The 20,379-nt window shown below is 35.5% G+C and overlaps 2 protein-coding genes across 2 annotated transcripts in view; one reads left to right on the top strand and one right to left on the bottom strand.

Annotated features, from left to right (window-relative positions):
* Positions 1 to 20,379, top strand: part of LOC147066447 (uncharacterized) — a 1,147,709-nt gene that overhangs the window by 122,991 nt on the left and 1,004,339 nt on the right. The window lies entirely within an intron of this gene.
* Positions 315 to 14,647, bottom strand: LOC147066460 (carboxy-terminal domain RNA polymerase II polypeptide A small phosphatase 1-like). Its single transcript, XM_085955308.1, has 4 exons — positions 14,362 to 14,647; positions 10,458 to 10,765; positions 5,755 to 6,090; positions 315 to 3,145 (listed from the first exon to the last, which is right to left on the bottom strand). The coding sequence occupies exons 1-4, from the start codon at positions 14,432 to 14,434 to the stop codon at positions 2,978 to 2,980; spliced, it is 885 nt and encodes a 294-aa protein (XP_085811434.1). The 5' UTR covers positions 14,435 to 14,647; the 3' UTR covers positions 315 to 2,977.

The raw sequence follows: 20,379 nt of genomic DNA, 5'->3' as shown, positions 1-20,379 counted from the left end.
AGCAGTACATAATAAAGGATCATCTGAAAAGAAGACCTCATTTAAAAGATGTTGAAAACAGTTTCCTGTGTAATGTCACATATTTAACTATCAAGTCAGTTTACTCAGTCACTGGTGCACTTGTATTATTTCACCCTCGGTACCTCAATTATTATTCAATGCATGGTTTTCTGCCATTAAATGTTACCAGTTTAATATTGTAATAGCATAAAATAAATTATTGGCATATCATAATAAAATTTAATTTATTTTATGATAATGTGTAAAGATGTTTTCTAAAATCTATTTAAAAAAATAAAACAATATTTCTGTTAATGCTATTTATTTCATTCCTGTAAAATAACATACCAAATGTCTTAATTTCATTTGTACAACATCATATCAAAAATTTACACCGTAAATACAAATTTAATCATAGGTAAATGTTACCTAATAAGTGATATTTCGCGGCTATTTCATGTCTAGTGTAAGTCTTTGTTTAATGTTTATAATACATTTTTTTTTTACTCCCGTAACCTTTTCATGAAACATTTCATATTAAAAGAAAAACATTCGTTAATAAAACAGGCATTTGAGAAATAAATTCACCAACACGATCGATCGATATATTAAATAAATCTTCATAATATAGTGATGAAACGAAAGCCGGGCGGGACGTCTCGCGAAGACATCTCCAAAGATCAATTCATATGAGCATCGCGTCGGATGACCGGCGAGCCTTCGTCAGCGAGTCGCATTTTATATAGAGCAAAAATTCAATGTGATAATTATATTTGATATGCCAACCTACAGGGGCTGTACGATAAAGCTTTGTTCTAAATAAACAGTTAATTTAAATATTACAATTTTATTCTACATTATTTATTACCATGTAATGATTCTATTTACAAAACATCATTTATTATCCGATAAAAGATAACTTTAAGATGGCGCCGCGCGCCGAAAGGATTTTGGATGTTATTGCTCGATAAGTTCATGACAGATAAAATGATTTCCTTCTCATATATTGCGGTAAATATAAAACCTATAATTCTTTCTAAAATTACTAATTCTGTACAAATATATGACCTTCACATTAGTCAAATTAAACAATACGTCAATCGAATAGCGAGGAAAAGTACAGTGAAATTTAGTCAGTAATATCTAAGAGTTAAGCTATGGCATTCATTATTGATCAACCTCCCGATAATAGTCGCTTACATTTAAATAGAGTGATCGATAAAGGAGCTGACGGCCGCATTCCGAGGATATTGATGTCACATTGCAGAATGCGCCCCACCTAAACTAGCACTTTTTAGCATATATATTTACACATCGGAAATTTCTTATTGATGCGGATATCAGTTCATTTTTTTTTACATTTTCAATATTATATTATTTATTCATATATATAATATAAGGCCACTAAAACATAGCGCATAGGTATAAAATTAGAGAAAAGTAGTCAGTAGACAGTAAGTAAATATTGATCCCTGAAATAATTGATATTGACAATTGTCAAATGGATACACCATTTCGATTCGTATGCGTCGCGCTCCCGACTCGCGTACATTGACGTGACGTTTCCGCGCGGATGGGCGCGCTAAACTGATATACACCGTAAAGATCGGATACACAAGCTGTATATATTACTAAATGCTTAAAAATATATTCTGAACTATTCAATATCTTACATTAGCTTTCTGCGGCGTGTACCACCAAGAGTACAACCTCGTTCTTCACGTACGTCAAAGTTTTGATCGGCCTAATATGATAAAGTGATGATTTTTTCATGAAAACATACAATAAAATTATAAGATTCCTTTTCGCACAATTGATTATTTAGATTCGATAATAATTTATTGTGATTGTCCTCGATGCGCGAATATACGCATCATTACTTCCGCTGAGCTTATATTACGAATTGCAAATAATATTTCACTATAACGACCTAATTAAATGTTAGAGGTCATTTTTCTAATTAAAATAACAGCACAATTAACAGTGCAGTATTATGCTGTGTAATGTTAATGAAAAAAAATTCATGCTAAAATAATAATTTTGAATTCATTCACGAGGTGAAAATAACAATAAAAATAACCGAAGATTGCTATATAAAAAAATCAATAGATACGTATTATTAATAATATTACACGTATACGGAGAATAAAGGGAAAATTTAAGCTATCTGTTTGTAAGTCTTTGCTCTATAAAGCAGTTAAAAACTTAAAATATATATATATTCTAATCAAGATTATAAACAATAACAAGCAGGTTACGATGAAATAAAAGCTTTATATTGTAAAGCAATAAAAATACTATGAATGATATAATTCAATAAATAACAAATAAATATGAATAATTTGTTTGCACTAAAGAGAAATGATTTATTTTTTAGGCTTACGACTCTGTAAATGTTTCAGGGAGAGGGTGCGATACGAATGATAATTGATGCGGCGCGAGATAAAAGTGATTATGTTACAAATCGGGGGAAGCGATTCAGTTCCCTCGCTGTTTTTAGTGGAATGATAATTTCCAGAGCGCAAATGACACAATGTCATACGCGTGCAGAAATTTATAAAAGAAAAATGCTATTTCCCCTTCTACCGAGAGAGACCGGATTCATTGTTCGTGTGGTAGATTTCGGGTGCGTGTGTTTTAAAATATATTGCTTTTAATTACTACACCTTTGAATGAAATCGCCCACGAACATTCTTCATATATACAAGAGAATTAATTATTTATAAGAAGGACTCCACGCGCTGAGCGGGGAAAACAAAAACCTCCGGGTATACTGACACAGAATCAGACTACATTGCCTAATGATAAAAATACATTGTTATCTTTAGCTAGTGTGTAAAATAGTAAGTATATTATATCCACAAGGCAAAATTGGCACTTATACAAAACACCCTCTTTCTTTCCCATTTCTTCGGCCTTTTGTCTCTCTTGAATGACACCCGCGTCAACAGAATCGAGCGTAGGCGGTGGTGGGGGGCTACGAGGGGCTGCCGCCTCTCGCCGGACTCCCGCCCCCGTTGTACGGATGGTTCGAGTTGCACAACACTGTATATACACTGTCCACCTTGCTTAACTTTTCAAAGAAAGGTATTAGATCCAACAGTTCAGAATCGGTCATGTCGTCGAACCACGAAGCCACTGGGACCTGTCGACACACAAAACCATGTAATTATTTATCATAAAAACGGCAATATTTATTTAATTTAAGTACTGAGCCCATAACAAATTATTAATTCTTGACATTCACAAGACATTTAATCCGGATTTCTTTTTGATCATTAGTTTCATATGATTATAAGAAAAAGAGACATTACAATTTGTAAAAAAGGGTTTAATTTTTCAAAAAATACTATTGAAAGGATTAGTTCTGGAAGTGAAATAGAAATATAAGATAGAGTAACATAAGTGAAACAATCACAAACACCCAGAGAAAACCACATAAATATATTGTGACCTCACCGGGTCGAACTCGGAGCCCCCGGATGACAGGCCAGCGCCTTACGCATTGGACTACGAGAGCGAGGATTGAAAACAATACCGTATGAGCAGTGAAAATGCTTCAAGAGCAGAAGTGAACTACGAGCTCCAAGAGAGTGAAAAGTGAGTATGCCTATATATTTTCGATACATTCAAGTGAAACCAAATCTTCCTTCTAATCTTCTCTCTGTAAGTGAATAGCTAGTTTTGTTCACTTGAGTCTTTGCGAAAACGTGTCTTCTGTTGTTATTAAAACGAGCTAATAGCTACCAGACACTTTATATTTTCACACTATTTTATACACAAGACTGCTAGAGTAGTTTAGCATTTTTATGTATTGAGATTGAGGTACAGTAGGCGCTCGGTAATCCGGCGTTCACCAATCCGCACGTCCTATAGTCTGGCATTTTACACAACCTATTATCTATATTGATTAAGTAAATGATGTTACCAATTTTTTGTGCATGTTTACATAAACCAATAAAGATTTTTACTGTGCAAATCAGTGATAGAATTATTCCCTATAGAAATCCACTAATCCGGCATTTCCGACAATCCGGCATAGGTAAAAACATATGGGTGCCGGATTACTGAGCGCCTACTGTATTATAATTGTTACAATCTCGCTCTAAAAGTTAACACAGCCAAGAGAGGTGCTGTTAAAACAGCACTTATTTTAACAATTACAATCAACTCAAACAGTAATTATAATAGGTACTTCAATACATAAATGAAAACCGGACACTTAAAAGGGTGTAAGTGCCATTTACAAAAAAAGAAGGTAGAGGGAATTTAAAAATACATCAACCATACAATTCGTACAACCAACGCCATCTTCTGGAATTTTTAAGAATTAATTCTGGGGAACGGAGGCACTTGTAACCTTCTGTAGGACATTGGCCTTGGAACATGCTATCCATTTCCTAAATAAAACCGTTTTCATAATTTCTAGCACTTACAGTCTTTTAAGTTTCCGGTGTTCAAATATGATAAACTACCCTCGATAGCAATCTTGTGTATAGAATAGATTCCCTGGTACTCTTTTTATGCTTATTTTATACCATTAGTCAATAAAATTATCATGCTCAGAAGAGATATGTTTTGGTCAAAATAGCGCACGAAAGAGAGCAATTCCCATTACGCGTATGTAACACATATGTTAAATTATCAATTATCATGTATCAACACTTCGATTACCATGCAGAATATTTTATTTGAAAATGTGATAAGGAAGCTTCACTGCGTTACTGGTAAGAGAAATTTAATCAGATTGAACTTTATAGGCCCGATGCAAAGATGTCGCGGTTGAATTAACCTAACTAACGCAAGTGGTATCACCATCAAATAGTAAACAGACCTGAGAAACGCAGGCAGCAAGAGTTAAATGCATTGCCTACAAAATTCAAGCAAATATACCGTTTCATTTCGCTTATAATGTACACAAGATATCGTCACCGTTCAGGCAAAAGTCACCAACCCTGAAAATGGCAGTTTTGAGTTGAGTATGTCACCCGAAGCGTAAAATTATGTTCTTTAAGATGCAAAACTCACCTCGGTGCATTAGTTAGTAAAATTTTGCTTAAATCCGAATTATTTGTTTTTCACTAAATGACTTTCGATAAAATCTTAACAAGCAAAAGTCATTATAGATGAATAGACATTATTGACTCTATAAAAAAAAAATCCTTCGTTATAAATATACAAGCAAAAGTCACTATACTATGGATGGTGAGTTTTACTGATGCTTCTTTTGGCTAACATTGTTCAGATTATTAACAAGCAAAAGTCACCAAACCATAATTTGAGCTACCTTGCCTCCTTTAAAACCTTCCAGATGTTTTAATTAGCATCAAAAAGTAAAAGTACCTTAAAGAAATTATTAAGAAGACATGAGAAAATAATTTAATGTAGATAAAACCTTAAAAACATTAAAATCTGATTTTTCCTGCATTTTCAAACTTTCAAATTGCGATATCTCAAAACTATGTTTTTAGGGTTGGTGACTTTTGCCTGAACGGTGACGATATATAAATTAGAATTTCTATTGAAATTGAAACAAAATACTACATTGAATTATGTGAACGATAGATACACTTGACTATTCTGAAAGCTGAATCTTGTGTTTCTCAATTCTGCCACTATTTAGTAATGTTGCCACTAACATGACTAAGCATCTGGCCATATGATCGCTAAGCGTAGCTTAATCACTTCACCACTGAGGGTTTAGAAAACATATTTGAACACAAATACTATTTGGAAACATCTTTTGACACTGACCGCATTATCAGGGTGGAATATGTAGGAAGCGGGTGAGTTATCCACAATGACCACCCGTCGCAGGTCGCGGCCCAGTTTGTTGAGGTCTTTGACGTAGTTCCCGTGGTGGAAGACGCAGCTTTCCCGAAAAAGGCGCGCTCGGAAGACGCCCCAGCGGTCCAGCAGATCAGCCACAGGGTCGGCGTACTTGGCCAGGGAGGCCGTGAACAGTACACACTCGTACAGCTCACCCGCCCGCCGCAGGAACTCGTCCACGTGCGGCCTCTTCAGCACGTACACTTGGTGCACTGTGCCGTCTATCTCCACAGGCACCACAAAGTCTGCATTGTTAATGGGCTGCAACACGAATTCAACAAAAATTGGATACTTTGAAACTCTGATGAAGAGTAATACAACGCAGTATGGAGAGACGCATGTTACTGACGGAGCACACTACAAGCGGTCGGGTGATGCGATGCGCACAGGGGGCTAAATGGCATTTGCTTTTTACATTTTTCTCATGGACGGCCACTCGCAGTGTGCTTTGGCCCATAGGCATAATGCGCAAAGATAAAAAAAATGGGTAAGGAAGCAAACAAAAGTATCTGACATTGTACTTAAAGAGTATTGCAGAATCATACTTAGCGGTGGAAGAAAAGATAAACAATTTGTAATAATACATCGCATGTTTTTTCTCACTATCACCAAGGTGTTATATATTATTAAAAATAAAACATATATGTTTTTCTTAGTCAAACTAGGTTGACCGATTTTGATATCGTAAATTAGACGTTTGTCTTATTATTCTGTATTGTGATCTTAATGAAGGCCTTCATCCAGCAGTAGGTCGAGAATGATTAAGATGATACCTCTTAAATGTAAATGTGTGATCAATGCATTCCTGAAACCCAGTCCGTACCTAAATACATCTGCCCCCACACATACATATAATGGTTTTTGGAATGTTTGTCCGTGATTCACAAACATTTGTTTGAAACTCAAAGCATAATATGCACACCTGCAAACACTGCTATCAAACAAATTAATTAATGTGGTTAGGAGAGTCCCATATTGGAAAACGATGCACGCTTTAGTATCGCGCTGTTTCAGATGAAAGAGTAAATTTGCCCAAACTTTTGAAGTTTTACAATTCTGATTTGTTCACGGGCACATGTATGTAGGTCTGTTGTACCCGTAGGTAGGTGTGTACAATGTAAAATTGATAGGAAAGTACCTGTAGGTGAGAATAAATTTACCGAGCAATAAAATTGTATTTACATAACATTATTCCATTGTAATATATCAAATATTTCTGAGCAGTCTGTACTAGAAGACCTGATGCGCACACTACAGTAGTAGATTAGCCGACTCGATGACTCCCACAAACTGCCCGTTCCAATCGAGAAATGTTATATCTGAATCTTTTCATTGAGTCGTGAGCAAAATAGAAACATTTTTACTATAGTCAGATCGGACTCAACAATTGGGAGTAGAAGATTACATTGAAGGCCCTAAGTTCCGCCTCCGATCACAAGCCCTGTAAATTCTGTCATGTTGATATTTATAATAATAGTCATTGGACACCATTAATTATTTTAACAGACAATAATAACCACTGAGCTGACCAATCCTTTTCTTGGTTTACTTGTAATTTTTGAACACTAGCAATACAAACACTAGCAATACAAATCACAACAAGCTTCAAGATGATCGAATCCGTACCTAAATCGTTTGCTAATTTAAGGTTGACAATAATTGCTCACAAAATATGAAGTGACAGGTCTGCCTGTGTAATGATAGCATGATGTGAATTTACCACCAATACTATTGCCAACCGCCTTCACTGATTGTTCACATTATAGAAAGTCTATTTTATCATTTCTATACTTTAGAGGTCAGGATGGATGTGTGTTCACAGACCCGTTTGTGTAAGTAAGTCGTGGGTCTAGGATTCGAGCCCTAGGTCTTGCATTCACATGTTATTTTGAAAATTCTCCGAAGAATATTTGAAAAAAACCAAAGGTGGCGCGCGCATCTGTATGGATGCTGAGCTCTGTGAACAATTTAAGCCCAATACAGTCAATCTTGAGGGCGCGAAGACTCAGATGGGCAGGTCATATTGTTAGATGCGATGAATCTAGAGCTGTCCATAAAGTCTATGAAGGAACCTCTGTAGGTACTTGGCCGCCCGCAAGAGGGACAGAGAGGCAGTATGGGTTAGACCGGAGAGAAAGAGGTCGGAATAGAGATCCTGGAGGATGGCTGTGCAGTTGGCCATGGACCTGAATGGTCTGTAGTGCCAGGTTAAGTAAGTTTTTCAATGTGCGTTTGGACTAGGAACCAGGACCTTCCTCGTAAAAAAGAACTGTTAAGAACGCTCTTCATAAGGCGGCCAATATTGTGACATCGGATTGTAGAGCCAATCCAATGAAATAACCTTTACATGAAAAATTAGACATATGTAGGTACATCTATGAACGTGACTGTAAAATGAAGATATTAATAATATACCTATGTACTTAAGTAGTTATATCGTAATCTTCAAAACTAAATAATTCAACATGTATATTTATTTGTCCAACTGATTCCATTCTAAAATCTCACTAATATTCCTGAAAAATGATAAAATTAGCTTTTTATAAATAGTGTAGGGGAAAAAAGCATCATAATTATAATTGAAATCATCTCTAGAATATCGACCGGGCTCTATTATCTCATATTAAACATTAAAACCGCATGAAGAGCATTCTTGGAACCGGTCCAAAAACTTAACCTAACATTTGAAAACAGGTGTGAGAGTACTTACATTTGACATAAAAAGACAATATTACAACCGTAATGTAGCTATTAACCTGTTGGACTGTAAAATAAAGAGATTACTCTAAAAATGAGGGGTCTCTGTACAAAAATTACCCAGTTTCAACAGTAACTTTCTATAAATATTATTGAAAATCGACTATCTTTTAACTTGATAACCTACATAGTTTTTTCACCTAAATTTAAACAAAACATTCAAAATACATAATAATATGATTAAGTAACTTCTTGTTTCCTCATAGTATAATAATACATTCAACAATATTTAATTACCCAACTGCGTTATGAGAAAACTAATAGGGCAGGCATATCTGGCATTTGACTGTTTCAATACAATTTTACTATCTCTATAAAGTAAATTGAATTATTTCTAGGTTTCAAATGTTCACTGCATGAAGTTAATTACACATAATATGCATACAGAGAATATCGTGAATGTTAGTTAAAGATAAACAAGCAAAATCTGATAAGACCATCTATTTACTATAACCAATAGTTGTATGGAATGCATTGAACAATCCACCGTATTGTGTATAATTTCTCCAGATTGACGGAGATATTTTTTAATGTAAGCAGTAGACAGAATAATATTTATTGTACAGAATAATATATATTCATTAATCTAGTCATCGTATCAACGATCACTCCTTTGTATTAGGACAGTATAAGATCAGATCGTGTGGGTTTTTCAAGCTGACTGAGTGACACGCAAAAATTAATGTGCAAATTTAATTACGCATTTTATTACCGTAACTAATTTATTGAATATTTTGTTCGCTCGGCGTTACAATGTTTTTAGCATAATACTTCAATATTCATGTGTGATATATGTGTACACAGTATAATTAATGCGTAGAGCCACTAATAAAAGATATATTTCCAGTAATACCACAAATATTACCAAGTAACGCAGCTAAAAATATTGGGTTAATTAAGGATTTATTCAGGTCCTCCGCATGTTTCTAAAGCATCGATGACATTGAGCTACTTTACAAGCTACAAGCGGTGAATTTACTATCTGCTTGTAAACTCGCTCAGTGTCATCATCGAACTAGCTAAAAAGCAGATTGTAAACAATCTGCCGAGAGTAGTTGAAAGCCGGGCTGCTTTACTTGCTACTCGCTGGCGTGTGGGCCAATCTGCATCTACGCAGTAGAGCAATAGTGGCGAACCTGCCGGTAAAAGAATGAACTACCCAATACGTCCTGTCAAATAGTACCAAAAATGACGGTTTCAACTCGCTAGCTTGTTGGCTTCTGAGCGAGTGGAAAGTTTTGTGTGTCATCATCACAATCGCACTAGCTGACTTGCCGACTAGCAGCTCAATGTCATCGACGCTTAAATGAGATGTCATAATTTTGATCCGGTACTTTGGCAAAGTAAAAATGATTTATAAATTTCTTCATCCTCATTTTCATGTTCACAAAATCACCAAGTTTTTTAGGGTTCATTTCTGATGCTTCTTTATAATCAATGACTGGCATAGCAAGATTGTTAAACTCAGTCTAGTCTGTCCAAATCAATTTCTTTTATAATCATTAATCTATTTAATTCTTTGTGGACGATATCATATGCAACAAGAATTTCATTCATTATTTAAAACTAATATTGGACGAAGATTAAAGGTCCCTTGTCGAGCTGGGTTCCAATATTTCCCATATTCTTACAATGAGATAGCTACATTGCTGATTACACACAAAGGTAGACACTTATCTCGTAACAACAGCGAAAGTATATTAAAAAAAACAGATAAATTGAGTGCACTATACGAACTGCATACAGCATGTTATGTTTTCGTATACATTTTATCTCATTTTTCTTGAAAACACATCAGAATCAACGCATCACCTGTAGTCTTAGTTAGTATGCCAAGAAGAGAGAGCAGGTGAAGAGGAGCCGTAAGTTACCTTAAAAGAACTATGGACGAGAGTCTCGTCGAGGTCTATCACCATGCACTTCTTGTGCATGTCCTGGTGTTTGACAGGGGGTAGGAGCCAACGAGATGGATCCTGAGGCTGCGGGGGGGAGGAGGGTGTGCCGTCGGGTGCGGTCGTGGGAGGCCCCTTGCCCTGCCCCCCGCCGCCGCCCCAGCAGCACAGGAGCGAACGCAGGAAGCCCCCCCTACCTCCGTTCCCTCCGCCCGCCACCCCCCGCGACTTCTTCTTGGGACCCACGCAGGCTGCACCCTCACTGTCATTGTGTTCGGTGGCGTTGCCTGCAATTCATCAAATATTTATTAAAATCATGTAGATCTGAATAGATTAAATAAGTTCTTTGCCTACATGCAATAATTCTAGTTCTGTTTCCATTTGATGATACACAAGACTGCTTTCGGCAGCTATCTAGGGTAGGTTTGTATCGAAGTATTAGCACTTATTGTAACAATTACAATAAGCTAGCCGTCTAAACAGTCAAAGTTGTCTATCTCGCTCTAAAATTTACCACAGCCAAAGAGGTGCTGTTAGGTTCGTTTCTTTCAACCTGAACGAAACAAATCAAATTAAACCATAGACAATATACATACAAATTGTAGTTGACCGGAAATGGTTTGAGATTTGACGTTTGGTTCAGTGTATCATTGAAAATCAAACCGTTCTCGGACCATCAGAAATGGTTTGACATGAAACGTCAAACCAATTCGGACGATCCATAGACTAATGGCAATCTGTCAAAGTGTTGATAAGCATTATTCGGCATTTATATATCGTGAGGTGTTCATATTAATATGTTAAATATTTACACCATAGGAGTTCACTTGAATTATGTATATTGTAGATTAATAATTAATACCTATTATTCATAAGTAACCATACGCTAACAAGACGCCGCTTTTGGTCTTATTATCTCAAAATCCAGCCATATTTTCTATGCAAAGAGTTCGATTTAATATCATTACTATAATTATTATGTCAGACAAAGAATTTATTTTCATTTTATTTATATTTTGTAACGGAGATTCTAAACTACAAACTGTGTTAAATCAACCCGGAATGATCTTTATTATTTAACTAAATAATCTAATAACCTAACGAATTTAATATTTGTTCGATTGTCGTCTAAGTCACAATATCATACTGTCGACATGAACAAGTCGTCAATTATGAAAAGCTCTAATCAAAAGTAATTTTTAAAAACTCGTCATACCTATAAATCTTATAAATTAACTAAATGGCTACCTATTTATGAAGCATTCTTTATATTTTGTGTATTTAAAATGAATGAATACGACAGTTTGTTAAATTTGTATTATTGTAGACCACGATAGGAGGTTAGAATTTCGTAACAAGTTGACGTTTCAATAAAATATATGTTTCTGTTTTAGAGACTAATATATTATGAATTAATTTTAAGTACTAGCAACACTAATTAGTTGTCAGAAAAGCGTTTCCGTGGACATTCTACCAAACGGTTCCAAATCAAATAAATCCAACGGTGCCATTTGATTCGTTCAGTTCAGGTTCAATGATACGAACTTGTTAAAACATAGCACTTATTGTAACAATTTCAAATAACTTATTGTAATTGTAACAATAAGCCTAGAAGATCTTTGGTTAACACAACTGCTAAAATAGGGCTGCTGAAATCATGTAACAACTTCAGATTATATCCATCTACATGTTTAAAAAAACGATTCTCAAAAAGAAATTGAATGACCACCAGTTGGTAAAGTCGACACTTCACTAGGTCGACGAATTAAGAAGAGACACATGAGAGATTCTACGATTCGAGGATGGGGACAGAGAGGAGTGGAGGTCAGGATTCGAATTCTGGCTGTAGCGCCATTCGACTGAGGCAGAAGGAGATAGCGAGAGATTACATTTGGAGTGTGTGTTCATACTTTCAAATACTATCATAACACCTGGGGGCTCCGAGTTCGATCCCGGTGAGATCACAATATATTTATGGGGTTTTTTCAAAGCTTGGCTAATTATGTGATCATTTTGCTGCTACTACTGTTTCACAACACTACTGACATTGGGCCTGATGGACTGTTGTAGTATGAGAATGAATATTTATATATATATATATTTTTTAAATTAACCGAGGGAAATGACGTGACTGTACTTGCCCTACACTCTGATGCTGGAGCGTAATAGGGTCCAGTATGTAGGTACTTTGATAATATAATAATTTGAATAGTTCGCTTATCTAGGCATGTAAAAAAAATATAATTTGGAGACATAATTTTTTTTACAAGATTTACTGCTCAAACAAGTTTATAAGAAAATTAGAGGAAACTGCTTGGTAGCATAAATAAGATTGCGGCCTCTATTGAACTGTTATTTGCGATTTTTCATGAAAGATCATCAAAATATTCTAAATAATGCAGGTTCATAGTATAAAAGCGGCCCTAATACGTAACACGCCGAGCTTTTCATCGGGGTACTTCGGGTTTGATTCTGTTTCTGTGATTGATTCACTGCTACTAACTACTGTACCACCTCAAGGTTTTTTTTTGTTTTAAACCATGTCCGATCCTAATAGGATCATATGGGCTTCCACAGAGTGGCGGTTTGTATTAATAGATTTTTGTTTTTACGAGAAATGGATGTCAGCCACTTGCTCAACCTATTAGGTCAACGCTTAAGCCGCGCGGCCACCGTGAGCGATTATAAGTGCTAAAACGGCCCGTTTTTAGCTTGTGCGGTCCCGGAAAATAAATGTCAGGGCAGACAAGTGTGACCTGCCACAACCGAATATGCAAAGCGAAATTACTTCCAGCCAATTTAAACATTAACAACCCCGTTTCAGTTTTGTTTTCCTAAACCTGTATATTATAATGCTTCTATAGAAGATGGTTTCTTCAGCATATTATCTAGTTTTCATCATAACACAAATTATTGTTTCACGGTAAGTACAATATCTTAATTATTTGTCCTCTATGGGTTCTTTTAAAATTGATTTCATATTGTAATAAATTATCTTCAATATTCAGATAATGCAATATAAATAATTTAGTCAGAATCCTGTATGAAAAGGGCAAACAATTCATCAAATTATTCTAATTATTTTTTTTTGACCCTACTAATAATGATCAAAGTAAATTACATTGTATAGCGACAAAAAATAAATCTCGAAAACATGACGCATTTACAATGAAAGCATTGATAATATTGATATACCTAGTGACAAGTATGTACCTATAATAATATATCGATTGTTTATTTTGAAACGATAAGCGAGTGACGATAGATTGTAGCATTCGTTGGCTTTTAGTAACCTACATTAAATTTGACATTTGAGAAAAGCAAAAATTGAAATTATAACACATTTATTAAAAGGAAGGATGGCCCCAAAGTTAAAATCGTAACATAAATGAAATTAGCATCACCAGATTTCCGTATGATTAAGATTATAAACCTTCACAGGATTTTTAATATAATCTTGACATTTAATAACTATTATATTTCGATTTGTGATCCTGGCCAAATTGAGAGTTGTAATAATAATAAATAAATTTAGTTTGTGCACTAGAGCACTTATTTGAAGACGCTGTTGCGACTCGATAATTATTGCATGTCTACGATAAACGTCAATTATTATTAAATTAATATAAAAACAATGCATAATTTCAAGGTTGTAGGCGCCAAGTAATACACCTTCGGGGCTTGTTTACCTTAATAGCCTGAACACGCCTACCTTTTAGAGAATTGAAACTATATAAAACACAATTACGATATAGTGATTTAAGCAGTAATTGAGTCACAATATTACGCCCAAAACATCATAGATATCCGTCTAATTAATAATATACTTTTAAAAACTTTGGGGAAAATAATAGTTAACAGGTGTAGGCATCAGTGTATTTACCTCTTTCTGATGAATAATTATTTAGTTGTTCGTCATCCCGTGACACTTGAGTAATAATGGACGATGCGTCCATTTAAACATTGGTTTAATATCTTGTTATCAATGGCGAACCGAGATTTGCAATAGTTATACACCATAAAATTATCTTTTATCTCCTTTCTATCACACAAAATGGCAGATGGCTGCTGGCGACTAGAATTCCTGTATTCGGTTTGGTAGTAAGGTTGTTATTTGCAGACGATTTGCATCTCTGTCTCTTTCTCTCTAGGCCAATCTTGCGTTGTGTGAAGGAGTCAACAGATAAAAATTGTTTTCGAGGCCATAGACTATTGACATGTTCGATCAGAAAACTTATGTAGGAAAAATTTACCCAATTATTGTTTATTGGTATTTTATGTAATAATGGTAGGTATTTAGAAATAAAATAATGGTAGTTCATAATGCTATTTAGCTTTGATGGAAAGCGATACTGAATTATGTAATCCGCGAAAAAATACTGTAGGTACCTCGCCATATGAACCTAATTTGCTCTTTAACTTCACGAAATGAACAGAAATTTTATTGTAATACCGTTTTAAAGATTGTGAATAGTCTTCATTCTTTCAAATTTCAAATGGTAAATATTTATTTATAAATAAAATATGTATTTTATTTAAACAGTACGAGATTTCATTTCAGTGAGTTTTCCATTAGTTGTTTCCTTATATTTTCTTAGTGCCAACACTAACTGTACTATAGGGAAATGGGAAGAAAATACGCAAAAAGTAAAAGTAGGTAGGTACAGACGTACAAACTAATCTGGAGAATGGCCAAAAATGGAACTACGAACTACCATAGGACGCCATATTGGAAAACGTCATCCAAATGTCAGAATTTGCCAGTTACGAGTTGTGATTGGGTAGTTTTCGACAGTGGCTTCCCCATCTCATTCTCCAGATAAGTTTGTATGTCTTTACCAAAATTTTAATATTTCCGCACTATAAATTTGTGCAAAGTTCTATAATTTTGTAATCGAAGTAAATTTGGCGAGCTGAGAAAAAAAGTTACTTGAGAGAGGTAAAAATAGCCCTGACTCTGATTTTAAAAAGGAATTTGTTTAATTCGCCGGTACAGACTTACAAACTTATCTAAATGAGGTGCGTCCGAATTCTTCGACTAGCTCTGAGGGTTGGAAGTGGAGGTCCATCATTGAGGAGTAGCAGGCCAAGGTCTCGTGGAAGGTGGTGACCACATAAGTCACCGAAATAAAACTCGTGGAAAAGTCAAACGGGTTCACAAGCACATAAGTTCACAAATTTAGATTTAATTATAGTTCGGAAAAGTTTATAAGGTATATAGTTCGCAAAATTAATAAGTATATGATTACACAATTTCACATCAAATGTCAAAGCACAAAAAGTTCACAATCGAAAATAATTAATATCGAAATTCACAATTATTTCAAACGTATACACGGGGTCGCCACGAATGGACTTTAGAACCGATGATCGAAGAAAATAAAAGCTTGAAAAAAATTTCGGGGCCTCCGTTGAAGAACCGCTGTACGAAAACTAAACTTCGCGTTCAAAAATGTTTCACGATGTAGGCCTCCGAATCCTTGGCTAGCTCCGGGCCTGGAGTGGAGGTACATTCAAGTTTGGAGAGCAGGTAGGCACAGTGTTATAGTCAAATGAAAACTAGTATTCACTATATAAAAGTCAGTTTATTGTATCTCACTTCCACCAAAAGTTATAAAAAGTCACATTCAGAAATACGAAACCACAGGAAAGATATTATAAAGGAAACTAATTTATTATATAGTATTAATTATTACAATTAACACTCTTATTATTTATGTAATTACGAATTAATTAATTATTATCGTCAATAACTGAGATTGAGCGAGCACGGGGCACTTGTGATGAAAGGTTGAGGACCCGGTCCAATAAAAAAAATATAACTCGAATGAAAACGTCTGAGTCGCTATCTGACACTTCGCCTAACTGTCAGATTGACAGTAGGTATAGAGGAATAGGTATCGACCAGTAGGTATTATGGACCTTGGTGAGTACCTCCTCTCAAGTCTTGGCGACTTGTATGGAAAAACGCAGATAAAATCACGCCGCTGACCTTTGCAGGTTCAGGGTCGTAAAGGCGGAAGAAGACTGATATTGAATTTAAGAATTGGGGGTTTATATGCAAATCTGCCCGATTTCATCCCTTAGTCCGACGTTTTGAGGGTGACAAAATTAATTAACGGTTTCCTTACGAGATTTAAGTACCGAGTAGGTATTTTATCTCAAAATTTTTCGCGAATCGCGCCAAGTCCGGTTTAGGTATTTATAATTATTTTCCGTCTGAAAACAACAAGAGGATAAATGGATGGCGGCCACCATAGACTAATATACTTTTGGGGCCACGGTCGAAAACTACCCAATCACGACACGCAACTGGACAGAATGTGACATTCGAATGACGTTTTTAAAATGGCGTCCATATGGTAGTTTGTAGTTCCATTTTTGACCGTTCTTTAGATAAGTTTGTAGGACTAAGTATATTGGATCGGGAGGTTGTGAATTATCAAAAAAAAGTCTCAAATTGCAAGCTTCGTATTTTTCCACTAGGTGCCTCTGCTGGTATTTATAAGGATCTCCCTTAATTGCCGAAATGCTATAATTTTTACTATTGACAAAAAGATGGCAGCACTGATTCAGAAATAAATCAAGAGGTAGGTACATCAATAATTTTTTTCTATGATTTTTATTTCGATCTTCTGAATGTATAGTTGGTATTAGTATATGTTCTGAATAGATACTTCGTCATTGTAAAAATTGAATTAATTGTTGTGTTGATTGTAATATAAGTACATTATGCAGGGCCGCATTAAGATTTTGTAAAGCTCAAATTACATTGGCAGATTGCGTCTGGCCCGATTGTCTGACGCGACTGTCAAACTCTATTCTCTATGGTTTTCAAGGATCGTGAGCAATCGGGATAAAAGTGGAAAATTTTCTATTATTCCGTCGTGCGATCCATTCATTAGCAGCGAAGATTGCCGAAAGCGTACGAAAATAGCCGAATAGGCGCCCGCTCGCGAGCCACGCAAACGGTCGTTCATTCTACTGCTCGATTTCAACAACTACAAGATGGCGAAATTTCAAAAAAATGTATGGACTAGCGCTGAGGACACGGTCCTCGTCGAATTAATACACGCCAGTTGAAATATATCCATACTCGCTACAATTAGTCTTAATCGATTGGCTTGGAGATTCAAGCTCGCCCAGTTATTCATGATGTAAATTAACAATAAGTATACAAAACTTTCTATAAATGTCAAACGGCCACGCAAATTTCAACAGATACTCGCTAGGTTTGACAGCTCAATTTTTGTTGATGTAAAATTGCGCAGGAATACGTTCAGTGTAGCCACCAATCTAAGAAATATCTAGTTTTCGGTCAACCTATATTTTTAATAATAGCAACACTATGTTTATTTTAAACCAATCAAAAGCAAGGACCAACGCGATTGAATCGTTGCGTGTAATTGCAAATTGTGTTAAAACGTTCGCCACGACGGTTGTTGGATCGGGTTGGGTCTGCGCGTCTGCCAATTAAGCCTTAAGCAATCGTGGGATTGAAAATTGTCAACTGGTTCGCCCATGCATCAATTAAAAAAGTTTTTGAAATTATCTCTTTATGACATAAAGTAAATCCGGCTAATATGTGACGAAAAGACATCACATGTGACTAAAAATGGTCCTCGGAATCGAATGCTCTATCACTGACATTCACAGGCTCAGATATCTCCATTTATACACAATTTAACAAGAAAACGTGAAAAAATCACGCCCACAGCAGCTGGCCTCGAGCCACTCACCAATTATACTACTGAGTAGAGATGGGAAAACTGGTCGATTTTGAAGACTAAGTATACTTACTACCAGTATAAAAAAATACTTAGTATAGAAACTTGTTCCAAAATACTTCGTTTGGCGTGCGTATGCGACAAAAGTTTCATACTCAACTGAAACTAAAACCAACTCCATATTAGTATTTGAAATACGTATCGGCTCAGGGAACTCACACTGTGTATCGGCTTCAATAGAATCGCTAAAAATACGCTGAGCTCCGCTTGTCGAAAAGTCCCATTTATTTATTTATTATCACATATTTTAAATTTATGAGTTGTTTTTCTGTTAGGTTACAATATTCTTGTTAACAATAATGAATAACAGTGATTTTTTTAAAATTGTAAACATGTTTTGAGCGGTCATATAACAAGCCTAAGCCTGTGCGTCATCTCACCACTGTGCTGCGATACAAAATTTATGACCTATTATTCATACATTCGAATGCAATAGACTAATAAATTAAAATATACCTATATTCAAGTGCTATCTCGTTCGCGCGCATTAAATGTCAATAGTGTTGAAAGTCTACCAACTGGTGAGTGTATAGAACAGCGACTCGCGATGATATCATCACAAGTTTTTTGGAATAAGTTTATTGGGCCACACATACTGAGTATGCGTAGTTTCATCCGAAACTTGAGTACACAAACTGGTGACAGTATTTCCTACTCACCTCTACTACTGAGGACATGGTGAACAGTTTCAGCTCTACCAAGCATAGCTCTGGACACACATTCATTTATTCAGATAAGTACCTACAATTGGATGTAGGGCCTATCAAATACTCTTTTTTACTCAGCTTGGAATTTTTTACTCAATTACGAATTTATACAACTTCACACCAAATTGTGGTACGGTTATTACCGAAATTTGTATCAAGATTTTTATTTCCGATATTCAAAACAATTGTAGTTTAAGCACACTATACCTTTTCAATATTATACAGGCAATGCTGAGTAAAGTAATTCGGCCCTGCCTGTAAGTTATATGTATGTCTAGCTCCAGCAGTCAGCTGCTGTTTTTTAGAATGGAAACAGCAGTGGCGAGGGGTGGAGGTAGGCTGTTAAGATTTGACATAAATAGTGCACACTTATTTGTTTTTATTGAACTAAGAATACAATTTGCAGATGGTTCTGGTTTGTTTTTAAAATTCAATTAAACCCTGCCAAGACCAAACCATAATAGTTTAGGTATACTATGGGTGGTCGGACAAATAATAATAGTGTATACTTTTACAGTCATAATTATTAGTTTTCGTTTAATTAAGAATACATATAATTACAGATGGTGTTGGTTAGTTTTTTAAAAGTCATTAAGCCCTGCCTAAACCAAACTGTAAAAATTATTTGTAATATGGATAGAACATAATATGCAGCAACAACAAATTCCAATAAGCCTTATAATACAGGAGAAAGCCGAGTCTGTTTGAAGGCCTTAAGTATTAAAATGATGATAGTGTTGATACTCATTTATTCATTGCAAACCACGGATGGTTCCAAAACTTTAAAGGCCGTAATAAACTACACAACATCATAGTAATAGGTGTGGCTGCCAGTGCAGATACAGAGGGAGCTAAGAATTTTATCAAGAGTCTAGTAGAGATCATAAAAAATAGGGAATAGAGGATTATTTTCATGTATGCACTTATGTAGGTTCAATTTATTTTCACCTATCCTTTGAAACTAATATATTAGTTTTAAAAAAATGCATGATTTTAAGTTAACGAGATTTTTCGACTTTCATGAAAATCTTATCTCTTCTAAAACTACAACAAGCATTGAGGCCCAATGACAGCAGTGTTGTGAAACAGTAGTAGAAGCACAATAATCACATAATTAGCCAGGCTTTAAGAAACCCCATAAATATATTGTGACCCCACCGGAATTGAACCCAGGTGTTAAGATAGTATTTGAAAGTATGAAAATACACTCTAAATGTAATCTCTCGCTATCTCCTTCTGTCTCACCCCAATGGCGCTACAGCCAGAAAGGGGTCCTATCTTGTCAGCGCCTTAGACCTCCACCACTGTGTTACTCCACGCCTGGCCATAATAAAATAACTTTAGGAATTAATCGGTGTGTTCATTGGAACTCCAATGTTTCTGTGTGGAATTAAGTAATTTAAAGGC

Source organism: Rhyacophila brunnea, unplaced genomic scaffold, assembly GCF_057557595.1.
Source record: "Rhyacophila brunnea isolate RB1 unplaced genomic scaffold, BYU_Rbru_1.0 scaffold_5, whole genome shotgun sequence".
NCBI lineage: Eukaryota > Metazoa > Arthropoda > Insecta > Trichoptera > Rhyacophilidae > Rhyacophila > Rhyacophila brunnea.
Note: the sequence above shows the minus strand (reverse complement) of the source record. Positions and strands in the feature narration are given on the sequence as shown.